General features: G+C 42.2%; 1 protein-coding gene across 2 annotated transcripts in view; it reads left to right on the forward strand.

The window, feature by feature from the left end:
- The window catches only part of LMBR1 (limb development membrane protein 1), a 69,001-nt gene extending 63,475 nt beyond the window's left edge, over positions 1–5,526 (forward strand). For both annotated transcript variants that reach the window (XM_034401721.3, XM_034401722.3), the window contains one exon: positions 3,568–5,526. In XM_034401721.3, coding sequence (XP_034257612.1) covers positions 3,568–3,653 — 86 coding nt within the window. In that variant the 3' untranslated portion in view covers positions 3,654–5,526. The remainder of the gene's footprint in view (positions 1–3,567) is intronic.
- Positions 5,527–13,412: the final 7,886 nt, after the last annotated feature.

Here is a 13,412-nt window from a genome sequence, read left to right on the forward strand (position 1 = left end):
AATTCATAGCATAGCATACATTGCTGGAGTGTGTGTGCATGCACACACTCAAGCATGCGCTGGTGCATAAACACATAAACACAAACACTTTATTTTTCAGGCACAAATGATGTTTCTGGTAACCTGTATATCCTTCTTTCCACCAGGTAGAAAGTGTTCAAAGTAGATAGTAATAAAATACAAAATAATAGAAAATACAAGCAAGGCAGGTAAACCACATCAATAAAACTAGTAAAGATAGTAAAATTCATTGTAGTTTATAGCACTCATAACCTTAAAATATTGAAAGTCTTTGTTAATTAAGCTTTTAACCCCACAGTTCTAATGAAATTCGGTGGCAGTTTGTTCCACAATTGACTCTGCTATGGAGAACGAAGAATAAACTGTAGATAATAAATGTATCCTCAGTCCCATTTACAGTTTAAGAGTCCAGAGTCTTCTGTAAGCAAGTTGGGGTCTTTCTTCACCTCATCTTGGAGACAGGCTGTTCCACAATGTAAGAGCAATGGCACAGAAAGCTCTCTTCCTAGACCCCGCCAATCAATTATTATCAGTTGAAGCAGATAAGAAAGTCCTCCATCTGACTGATATTTTGTGGTTACCAATGTCAGCACTCAGCTTTAAGGTTTCCAGTGTCACTTTTTTAGATCAGTTGTCAACTTAGAGGATTCTGCCAGCGAGTGGAATTTCACCACCACCACCACCACCACCATCGATCAATCAATCAAACAATCAATCAATCAATCATCATCTAATTACATGCTGCCTGACTCCCAGTGATATTAGGTGCTTCAGCAAAACTATTGTCTTCACTTGACCATTCGGAACAAAGTTTATGGCCTTGAAACTGGGTCATACCCAAATAAAAAGCTGAAAAAAGAGATGTTACAGGCCATCATAATACTGTCTTCTCAACCTTTAGATCTGGATCATTATCATGTTGGCAGGAAATGGGCCAAATAGGTTCCTAGCTATTTCCTGCTGTGTCTCTGCATACTGGTTAGCTGCATTGATGCCTTATGAGATCTTAGATTTTACACTTTTTGTGAGAAATTAGTTTAGCCTAAGTATGGTGAAATTTGTAACCAAACTCCCATTCAAAGAAAACCAACTAGTGATACCTCCTTGAATATGAATGTTTTGCTGGTAGAAGAAATCATATTTGGGACCAAACGCAACTCCAAAAAGTTTCTTGCCACATCTGCTTAAGAAATTTGACGTAATACAAAATATGGCCTTTCCTGAGGTCTTGAAACTTCAGTTGGCTCAAACTGATTTTTCAGATAACTTGGTCTTGAAATTGATCAATAGCCAATTTAGCTGTTGCGATACAAGGTCTCTGTAACATGCTCTCTAGAGGCTGCATTCAAATATTTTTAAAGATAGCTAATCCAGAACATGCTATAACCTACAAACAGGCTCTTATGTTTCCTGTCAGTATTGGCAATATTACACAAAGCAGGACCACAAAATAAAAAAAAAATCAAAGAAATAAAAGGTAAGAAAAGAAAAATAAGAGGACATCTAGCCAAGAGAATCATATGGTTGTTAAGTTAGTCTTGCTTTCTCTCATTGACTTTGCTGGTTGGAAGCCAGCTGGGAAGGTTTCAAATGGGGATCACATGACCCCTGGGACAGTGCCCGTGTCATATGTACATGCTAGTTGCCAGGTGCCTTAATTTTGATTCTGTGACCATGTGGATGCTGCAACAGTTGTAAGTGTGAAAACTGCTCATATGTCACTTTTTTCAGTGCTGTTATAAATTAGAATGGTCTCTAAACAAATGGTTGTAAGTTGAACACTATCTGTACTCACTTTTATATTCAATCTGCTAACATTCACTTCCCTCTTCATTCTTCATCTGTCGCTTCTTTTTCCACCCTATTTCTCATTCCCATTGAATTCTGATTCATAGGCAACCCTCACTTCCATATACATTTATTAGTAATAAATCACTAATATTTAACAGGGTTCAATCATCCTTGCCCCTTTTAAATTCTATTTTTTAAAATTTTAAATTCCCAGATGCTATTTTTATATTTTAATACTATTGTACACCAACTAGAATCTCTGTCTAGGGGAGAAGGGTGGTTCAAAAATGTGAAAAAATATATAAACAAATGAATAAACAATAAAGGACATGTATGCAGTATGCTCTTCTACACCAACATTTTATGTCTTAAATTTTCTTTAACCATTTCCCTATCTTTAATATTTTTTCTACAAAGGTACATGAAGTCATCTACAGTATTTACTGTAGGTTTTTTTTAATCATGTATACAGATAATCCTCAATTTACAATCACAATTGAGCCCAAAATTTATATTGCCAAGTGAGAAATTTGTTAAGTAAGTTTTGTCTCTTTACGACTTTTCTTGCCATATTTGTTAAATGGATCACTGCAGTGGTTAAATTAGTGACCCAGTTGTTAAGTGAATCTGGCTTCCCCATTGACTTTGCTTGTCAGAAGTTTGCAAAAGGTGATCACGTAACCCTAGGACACTGCAACTGTCATAAATGTGAGTCAGTTGTCAAGCATTTGAATGTAAATCACATGACCATGGGGATCCTGCAACAGTCGTAAGTGTGAAAAATAATCATAAATCATTTTTTTCAGTGTTGTAACTTCAAACCGTCATTGTGAACTGTTGTAAGTCGAGGAGTACCTGCATATAATTTGGAGATGTCACTATAGCATGTTTCACATTCATAGCTGTTCATTACATCATTAATTCTCTCATTTTTTGTTATATTAAATCAATCATGTTTATATTTATATTAATTCCTTTGCCTTTCTTTTGTGTGTATGCAAATATTATAGACCTGGTCTTACTTACTTGAAATAAGCAGATTCTTTTCTAAGCAGATACCCATCAGTGCCATTCTCTCACGTCATCCCCTTCCCCCCATTTCATTTTGCCTAAGAAAACAGTTCCTTTACAATACCAGTGGGAAAGGCAGTTTCCAGTTTATTTAGGCAGTTGTAGATTATTCCAAAACATATCTCCGGTTCTTCTACCAATACTACTCACCGTCATGCTATCACCAACGTATGGATTTCATGCACTCTTTGAGATACATTTTAGCTCTCTCATTTATAATTAACGGCGAAACAGAGTTGGAAGGGACTTGGAAATCTTCTAGTCCATCTCCCTTCTTCAAACAGGAAACCCTATACATCTTACACTTCCTTCCCTGCACGTATTTTAAATTCAATTTAATTTAATTATGATAATTCATCTTATACTCCCTTGCCTGTATGTATTTATTATCTCTTCACCAGAGGATTAGAGAAACACACACACACACACACATGCTCTACTCTACCATAGTCACTGGATGAACCTATTGATATTGACTTCTCTTGGCCATCATGCCTCTAGTCAATTGAGGCTTTCACCTAATGCTTTTTAATAACACAGGGAATTAACTACCTTAATTGTGCCTGTGCCGTGCACAGGTTTTGCTCTTGATAAAGTTTGTACTATGCTCAAGTTATTACTTTGGTTTTATAATGTGCAGTGCCAGTTAGGAATGAAACATAAACTTTACTCTTTATTTTGTAGGTTTAGATAAACTGCATCTCTCGCACAACGCAAGAGACTCCGAGACAACAAAGCCTTCTGTAAATGGGCATCAGAAAACACTGTGAATCACAGTCGGTGGAAATGAGTCCTTCAGCTTCCTGACATTCCTTTCACTTCATTGTACTTGTTTTCTACTGCTCTTACTTGTTTATACCTTGGATCCAGGTCGATGCAGAAGAAAGCTGGTTGCATTGGACCATACTCTTCTTGCTTGGATCGATCTACTTTAATTTTTCTGTCAACCAGAGATGTCTCTTGAATATTCCTCTTTGAACAGATCTTCATACTGATTTCTGAATCCAAGGACGAGAATCTTCTGCATGTAAATATATTGTTGAAGATGAATTTCAGAGATGAGCTTGCTATGTGAAAATGGCAAACCTCTACTCAAGATGTTGATTTTTCCAGTAAGATGCATTTTGAAAACTTGTGAGAGCACAATAAGGCTCAGGATCAATGCATTAATCTACCCATCAAATCAGTTTGCACTATGATTGTATCTAAGATAACAGAAGTTCTTATTCTTAAATGGTAAACTGCCCCATTTTTTGCTAGGGAAAATTTCCTTTGCAAGCCCTGATTTATGCAATAACATAATCTCGTAACTACAGTGCTAAATCTGAGCCTGGGAAACAGTAATTGTAGATTTCTGATCATTTTATGTATAATCATGCCTAAAAACGTGATTGTCATACTCAGCTAAACAATATGAACAAAAATATGTGTAAAATATACATATGTATAAACTCTGAGAAGAAAACAATTGCACCCAATTTTCACAGTTGTCTTTAAATGAGGCCCATTCCTATGACTGATAAATATATTTTATTTCGCTGAACAAGGTATTTTTTTCATTAGTTCTTTTCAGGGTGGATTTGATTTAAATCACGATTAAAATCACGATTTAAAACAGTAGTAAAAGGCTTGATTTAAATCAACTTGATTTAAATCATAATTTTTAAAGAACAGTTGTTATCTCTGTCCCATAGCAGTTCCTCCTCTGACCTGCTGTTGACTTACCGACAGTCCCAATATTGCAGAATGTATAGCCTTATTAATGTATCTTAAATAGAAAACTATCTTTAGATAAGATTTTTACTCTAAAAGCATTCTATTAAAATAAATTTGATAAAAATAAAAAAAATCCAATAAATAAATAAAATAAATCGATTTAAATTAAAAAAAAATCTGATTTTTTTGATTTTTTTTTAAAATTGATTTTTATCCACCCTGGTTCTTTTTGTTGTTTATATGTGTACATGCGTCTACTTTTTTTTTTACGAACACAGAATTGAGCTAGCATTTTGCTTAGTTTATAATATGAAAACTTTAAAATTCTTGTTCAGGGTTTTAGATATTGTATAGGAGTTGGATATTGTTACAGTGTTGAAGTTTACAAAATCCTGTGAAGTTGTAAAAAAGGCAGAAGGAAGTTAAGCTGCATTTGTTTACTAATGTACTGAGTAGAGGCAGGCAGATGGTAAAGACTACTGTGATTACTTGGTCCAATGGAGTTGATCCTATTTTCTGTATAATCATTTGATCAAGGATAGTTTATTGGGACTCTGTAACTTCAAGTATTTCTCTTTGTGGAAAATCTGTTGCTGTTAATCTGTTACTGTTAATCTCTGTAAATATCTGTAAACCCAAAGCCTCAAAATAGTCTCAAACACATTGCACAATGTCCAGATATTTAATTCAGGTGTTTTGGATTACGATGTTGCTAATTTCATAGGATTCATAAACATGTTTTCTATTAATTCCATTGATTTACCAGTATGGAGTTCTTGGACATCAAAAACCTGTTTCTTAACTTTTATACTGTTTCTTCTATTAATGAATTTTGCATTATTTGGAAGGTAAAAATTGTAGCAAATAGCAAATAGGAATTTTTCTAGCATAACCAATACAAGTGTGGAATAAAATACTCAAAAGGAAGGTTCTAAGAATTTGGAATGAATTGCAGTGTTGGGTTATTCGCTACAGTGAAAGCTGTAGCAAAATTAGCTCATTGAAATGATTTCAAATATTGAACTATCACAAGTTGAAATGGTAATAATCACTTTTAGGTCAGTTTGGCTCCTTTTTCATGATAATATGATTCAAATATATTGTTAAATATGAGGAGCTACTATGATAAATTAATATTTTATCTAAGTAAGCTGAATTCTTGGAAATCTTGGCTTTAGGGCAACATTCAGGAAAAATATACTCAAATTAGTGATGGGTGTGATTTAGGATCTTGTTTCCTTGTTGGGAACACAGTTGAAACTCTGTGAACTTTCAATTTTCAGCAAGTTCTTAGACTAATTTTTAACAACACATAAAGAACAATTGTAATTCTCAGTGGAAGAAGCATCTCCTACATGAACACTGATTAAAGGGTCCATTGCTTTTGAGTACAAATCCCCATTCAAATAAGGACACATGCTGGAAAAGAAATATTCTCTGGCGCGCTGCTTGGCGAATCCAAGAGCGTGGGTAATTTCCTCAGTTAGGATGAAGATACTGAGTGCCTGTTGCCTTAAGAGATTGTTGACTCCGCCCTCGGGCATGGCTGAGGCTCAGTTCCTTTCAGTTAGGATAGCTGCAGTGCCTTTCTATTGCTCTGTGCATTCTCCTTATTTTTTTTTTTTTATTTACATTTATATCCTAGTTCCCTTTCCTTGGGGTTTTTTGTCTACATTACTTGGACTGAGCATATCACTCTCTAATCGGGGCGCTGAGGGGTCTGGGGCTCCAGGCTCCCTGCCCTCGTTTGTCAGGCCGCAGAGCTCTGCATTCAGCCACGCATCTCTGCGAGCTTCGCTTCCCAGCTTACTTTCGGGCCGCAGTAGCTCTGCCTAGCGATCGGTATCTCTGCGTGCATACTTACAACTGTCAATCGGCCATTTTCTGCTGGGCTGCGAGTTGGGGCTTTTTTCGCCACTGGAAATTTTGGGCCGCTCGCCAGAGCCTTCCTTACCTTCTCCGCCTGCCGCTGAGCTCTGCCTTGCCATCGGCATCTCTGCGTGCTTTTTCTGCGATCAAACGAGCCGCCTGGTCTAATTTCTACCTTCTCCGGTGAGTGTCTCGTCCCCTGGAGACGCAGTATCGCCGCCTCCGTCTACCTAAGGTGTAGCCCCACCAATTTGAACTTTCCTGCGTTTGGGGACCCTCAAAAACCATCCCCAACGCAGCGAGAAGATTTGCCTGCCTTCTGACAGCGCTAGGCGTCTCGTTCCTAGACAGTGCCCTTTGTTTCGGACCATAATTTCAATCATCGCTGCGCGCCTACACCGGAGTTGTTTTTCCCGCGCTCGCGCTATCTTGGGGCTTGTCTTCTTTGCTCGGCCGCACCTTCTACTCTGGAGTCTTCTTTCACTTGGACTCAACCTGGATCTTTGGCAGCTGCTAATGGTTTGGATAGAAAGCTTTTTTGCTCCGCCCCTTCTCTTCAGGATCTTCTGGCCTTACCATCAGTGGATGCCCCGGTTGCGGCCTTGTCATCTTCCGCGATCCTCTCCAACGATTCAGCGGATGGCCTCCGTTTGGAGGACAAGAGGGCCGAACTGGTTTTCCGCAAATCACGTCAAGCGGCGGCTTGGGCCATTCGCGCGGCTACGTCGGCCTCCTTCAACCGCGCATCTCTGATCTGGCTCCGCCAGCTACAAAAAGACTTCCCCCCGATGATAGGCGTTTGCATCAGGACGTAAATAAGCTGGTAGCCGCCACGGAATACTCTGCCGATGCTGCCCTGGCTGTGACTCGCTTTGCCTTCCGCGCCCTGGTCTCGACCATTACGTCCCGTCGCCTCCTGTGGCTGCAATCGTGGAGGGCGGACACTAAGGCAAAATGGCGCCTCGCCTCCGCACCATACAAAGGCTCCACACTCTTCGGGGAGGCGCTGGACCCTATCCTCATAGAGGATAAAGATAAGAGGAAGGTTGTTAAGGATATTGTTGTTGTGTTACCAAACAGCAGAGTAAACGCACAAGGAAACGTTGCTGAGAGCAATGAATAAGAGTTATGCAAACTGGTTTATCAAAAGCTTACTTTATAGTAGAAGAACAGTCTCATAGTCTTTAAACAAATTCCAAGTCTTTGCCAGTAAATCAGTCCAGTAGTTACAGAATCTTCTTACCCAACAAACAGTAGTTGGTTAGAATAACAAACTCACTCTGGTTCACAAACCACGATGGTTGCAGATCCATCCAACGATGATTAGCAGATAGCAACTCCTCTCAATGGCAGCTTATCATAGCAACTTCATCATCTCATCATCTTCATACACAATGGCAGCATAGCATAGCAGCAACTGAACATGTTACAGGACCTTGCTTAAATACTCTCATAACTGGTCATTATCTAATTACAGCATGACTCAGCATTAAAGTCACATAATACATTTTCAGATTCAAGTTACAGTACACATATATTGCCTGGACAACTAGTTAGGCTCAAACCATATCCTAACATTCTCCCCTTTGGACAGGTCAATATATACAGTTTAGATTCTTAATCCATAGCTTTCACAACACATTCTATGTTTTATAGCACCTTGCGCTTTGGTAAAATTATCAGCAATATTGTCTTCCGACATACAATATTCCAAACTAACCATGTTGCTTTGGATACACTGACGAACATTCAGATACCTAATGTCAGTATACTTAGTTCTAGTTTTAACTGCTAAATTTGTTCCATTTTTATAGCAGCTTGGTTGTCCTCATGTATTACAATTGGATAATCCATCTTTAAACCAATATTCAACATTAATTGTTTGTAATAAATTAAATCAGTACAAACTAGTGACAAACTTGAGAACTCTGCCTCCATAGTCGAAAGATTAGTATGTTTTTGACGAATTGATTTCCAGCCAATCAAACATGTCTAACATGATAGCTATACCCGATGTGGATTTTCTGGTGGTCACATCAGTAGCAAAACTGGCATCAGCATATGCACTCAATACTAAATCATTGTTAGGTTCTAGATACAATGCATAATGCATCGTCATTTTCAGATATCTTAATATACGCTTTGCGGCCTGCCAATGCCTATCAGTTGGCTCTGCGTTATACCTCGCTAATTGGTTTACTCCAAATGAAATATCGGGTCTTGACCAATTGCTTATATAAGATAGACTACCTATAAGAGACTGGTAGATCTCCTTACTAAATTTAGGGCTTTGGATTTCACCTTGTTGAAAATCCTGTGCCGTAGATGTTTTAGCTGGCTTACATAGCTCCATGCCATAACGTTTCAACATTTGGCTTATTTTGCTAGATTGAGATATTTTATAACCTCTAGCTGTTTGATTGATATCTAGACCCAAATAATGCCTAATATTTCCTAAATTTCTAATCTTAAATTTGGTTTGTAACTGTTTAACAATATCTATGGCTTCATTGTCAGTTTGGCTATTATGGCTATATCATCTGTAAACAACAACAAAAATGATACTACACCATTATTTTCTCTTTTAAAGAGACATTTATCCGCTACACCTTCATGAAAACCTATCTTATTTAGCTCTTTAACTATACATATCCTAACAAAGGTCATGCCGTCGTCCTTCCGAAGGGCCGATCGTCGTTATTCTCCATACGGCCAGCGACAGTCCTTTCGTCCCACCACTGGCACCAGCGGTTCCGCTGCCTACCGGCCTTCTTCCTTCTCCGACCGTGCCCCAGACCGTGCTCCCTTTTGAGATCGTGGTCGACGCCAACAACCTTCCAAGCATCCCTTCCGTGGTGCCGGATCTCGTTCCTTCAGACGGGGTAAATGACTGTCCCAGCCACCCCATCGGCGGCCGCCTCACCCACTTCCTACACCAGTGGGAACTTTCGACGTCGGATGCTTGGGTCCTTCAAACAATCAGGCTGGGCCTGACCCTGGAGTTTTCCTCCCTCCCTCCCAGCCGTTTTCTTTCCTGCCGGTGTCTGCCAACCCCGAGAAACGGCGTCTAATGTCCGAGGAAATTCAGCATCTGCTGGATATCCACGCTGTAGAGCCAGTTCCCACAGAACATCGTGGAACTGGTTTCTACTCAATATTTTTCCTCGTCCCGAAAAGCTCAGGAGGCTGGCGAGGCATTCTGGATTTGAAGGAACTGAACAAGTGGATCTCGTACCATCGTTTCAAAATGCAGTCCCTTTCTTCAATTTGGGATGCATCCGGAGGCTGGACATGATGACTTCAATAGACCTGAAGGAGGCATACCTCCACATTCCGGTAAGACCATCGCATCGCTGCTTCCTCCGCTTTTCTTATGCCAACCAGGACTTTCAGTACAGGGCGATGCCGTTCGGTCTCTCGTCCGCCCCTCGCACGTTCACGAAGGTCCTTGCGGTGGTTGCAGCCTCGCTCAGACTCATCCCTATCAGAGTCCTCTGCTATCTAGACGACATCTTGATCCTGTCCTCGTCCCACAGCCGAGCTCTGCAGGATCTGGAGATGGTGTGCAACTCTTTGCGTTGTCACGGCTTTTCTCTGAACCTGGAAAAGAGCCACTTACATCCCACCATGCGTCTCCTGCACCTTGGGACCATCATCGACTTGGCTTCGGGACATGTCTTCCTCTCGCAGGATCGTCGAACGAGCATAGCGACCATGATTTCGCAGGTCTGTTCTTCTACCACGATTCCCATCCTGTCACTGTCTCAACTCCTGGGCAAGTTCATCTCCTGTATAAACATCGTGCCCTGGGCTCGTCTTCATTCCCGTCCCATTCAGTGGTTTCTCCTCCCCCTTCAGAAGTCCCTCGGCAGCAACTCCAGGACCAAAGTGTCCCTCCCCCGATCAATACGGCGGTCTCTCCGGTGGTGGACTTCCCCTGCGGTGACACAGGGCTCTTTCTTCCAGGAGCCGCACCGAGTGACCATAACGACAGATGCAAGCCTCGTGGGCTGGGGAGCCCACCTCTCAGCCAAGGTTGCGCAGGGGCTTTGGTCGCCACGAGACCTACAGAACGACATAAACTGGTTGGAGCTCCGAGCGATCCACCTGGCGCTCCGCTTCTTTCAGTCCGACGTGGAGGGACATGTACTTGTCTTGACTGACAACACCACGGCCAAGGCACACGTCAATCGGGAGGGGGGCACTTGATCCAAGTCGCTCATGGACGAGACGATGTCGCTTCTATCTTGGGCGGAGAAACATGTGCTCTCCATCACGGCTCAGCATATTTCCGGGTCGGACAACATCCAGGCGGACTGGCTAAGCTGCTCCCAGATCGACCACACCGAGTGGCAGCTGCACCCCTCTCTCTTTCGAGCGCTGTCAACCAGGTTTGGCACTCCGATTGTGGATTTGTTCGCGACCCCATGCAATACTCACCTTCCCCGCTTTTTCTCCAGGTTCCTTTGCCCGACAGCAGAGGGGACGGACGCCCTCCGATGCCCGTGGGCACCGGGACTGCTGTATGCCTTTCCTCCTCTCCCTCTCATCCCCAGAGTACTGCGGAAGATCATCTTGGAGGGAGCGGAAGTTCTCCTGGTCGCTCCGCACTGGCTGGGACAGGCGTGGTACGCGGACCTGCTGGACTTGTCCATCTCCCGGCCCTGGAGGATTCCCCAGGATCGAATCTCTCTTTGCCAGGGGGTCATTTGCCACCCAGAGCCTCAGTGGCTCCAACTGACCGTCTGGCATTTGAGAGGGCCCTCTTGTTGAGAGACAACCTGCCAGGGCGGGTTATTGCCACTATGCAAGCTTCCCACTGAGATTCTACAAATCGAATTTATGACGCCACGTGGCGAGCCTTCCGTCGTTGGTGTGCGGCTCACAACTCCAACCCGTCTTCCGCCTCCATCTCCACTATACTTTGATTTCTTCAGGACGGCTTCGACAAAGGCCTGGCAACAAATACTCTCCGCCGCCAGGTGGCCGCCCTCAGCATGGTCCTTCAGAAGGCGTCGCCTTTTCCCTTGGCTCAGGACCCTAAGATTTGTACCTTTCTCCGGGGGGCCACTAATCTCCGACCCCCGTCGGCCACCAATATCCAACATGGGACCTTCCCTTGGTTCTCAGGGTTCTGATGTCCGCTCCTTTCGAGCCCTTGTCCTCCATTGGCCTGCGGTTCCTGGCCTTGAAGGTGGTGTTCCTCGTCGCCATTACTTCCACAAGAAGAGTATCTGAACTCGCGGCTCTTTCCGTCCGTCCAGACCTTTGTATTTTTCACGCCAACCGTGTGGTGCTCCGGCTGGACCCTTCCTTCTTGCCAAAGGTAAATTCGATGTTCCATCGCTCCCAGGAGCTCGTCCTCCCGGACTTTTGCCCTGCTCCTCGTCATCGGCTAGAAGCTCAATGGCACACCTTAGATGTCCGTCGGGCACTCCAACATTACATCAAGCGAACTGCTGCTTTCCGCAAGTCAGAGGCCCTCTTCATCTCTTTTCTGCCTGGGTCAATGGGGCGCAAAGTTTCTTCGGCCACCATCGGACGCTGGCTCAAGGTGTGCATTGCTAAGGTGTACACGCTCCAGAACAAGTCACCTCCGGGCCGTATTCTACCGCACTCGACGAGGAGCGCCTCCACAACCGCTGCCTGGGCCACCCAGTCGTCTATCCTGGACATTTGCCGCGCGGCAACCTGGACATCCCTTACACCATTCATGCGCCATTATAAGGTTGACTCCTTTGCCTCGGCTGAGGCGTCCTTTGGACGGCGTGTTTTACAATCTGTCATCTCTAATTCGGACTCTACTGAACAACTGTTTTCCCACCCTTCATGACGCTTTGGTACGTCCCACGCTCTTGGATTCTCCAAGCAGCGCGCCAGAGAATGGACGTTACTTATGTGAACGTCCTTTCTGGGCGCACTGCTGGAGAATCCAACTCTCCCTGGCGAGCTTGATTTGTTCCTGTTTTGCCTTCTTCGTGAAAGAAACTGAGCCTCAGCCAAGCCCGAGGGCGGAGTCAACAATCTCTTAAGGCAACAGGCACTCAGTATCTTCATCCTAACTGAGGGAATTACCCACACTCTTGGATTCTCCAGCAGCGCGCCCAGAAAAGACGTTCACATAAGTAACGTCCACTTCCTTCGTTATCCTGGATTAGTTTATATTAATGATACTTAAATTGAAAGATTCCCTTTAAAAAAAAGATTTTACTATTGAGAATTTAATCTACTTGGATGTTTTGTGATCTGTTCAATTTTTCAGCCCATGTATTGACATGTATTTGAATATTCTGCCTTTGCCTTAGAAGCATTTCACATCTTAATGTGGTCCTAGTGCCAGCATCACACCTGTTTTCTAGTATAGAAAGATTGCATAGAATCTCATTTTCAAAATGCTGTTCATCTTTTATCCCCATACACAGATTTATGATAACGTTATTTTGAAAATAGATAAGTGGCATCAGAAAGATATATATCTATGAGCTCCTCTGTTTCATGGCTTTGACTGTGTGAAATGACCTATTGTAGACTACTTTGGAAATGACATTTTTACTTGCAACTATGTTTAAAAAAAACCCACTCAGAAATATTTTATAAAATTAGAAAAGGCATTTTTGGTTCATAATTCATTGAATATCGATAATGCATTCCTAGCGGTTTGACTCTTAAAGTCAAGTAACCTGTACTTCTTGAGATATATAAAAAAGCTTATCTTCAGGTATCAACCTTTGCCTCATTTATTATGAGGCTTAAGCACAAATATGCTTTCCTTAAATGTACTAAGGTATCTATCAAAGCAGACCAAAAATGTGCAAAGCCAAGTGTTTCAAGTAAGACTTTGTTTGGCTTTCTCCATGATAGATTGATAGTACGGTGTGGATACATTATGACAGATCTGTTGATACGACTTGAGCACATCTTTGCTATTCACCTTTTAAAGCTAA

The sequence above is a fragment of the Pantherophis guttatus genome, chromosome 4 (genome assembly GCF_059756535.1).
Source record: "Pantherophis guttatus breed Tessera chromosome 4, ASM5975653v1, whole genome shotgun sequence".
Classification (NCBI taxonomy): domain Eukaryota; kingdom Metazoa; phylum Chordata; class Lepidosauria; order Squamata; family Colubridae; genus Pantherophis; species Pantherophis guttatus.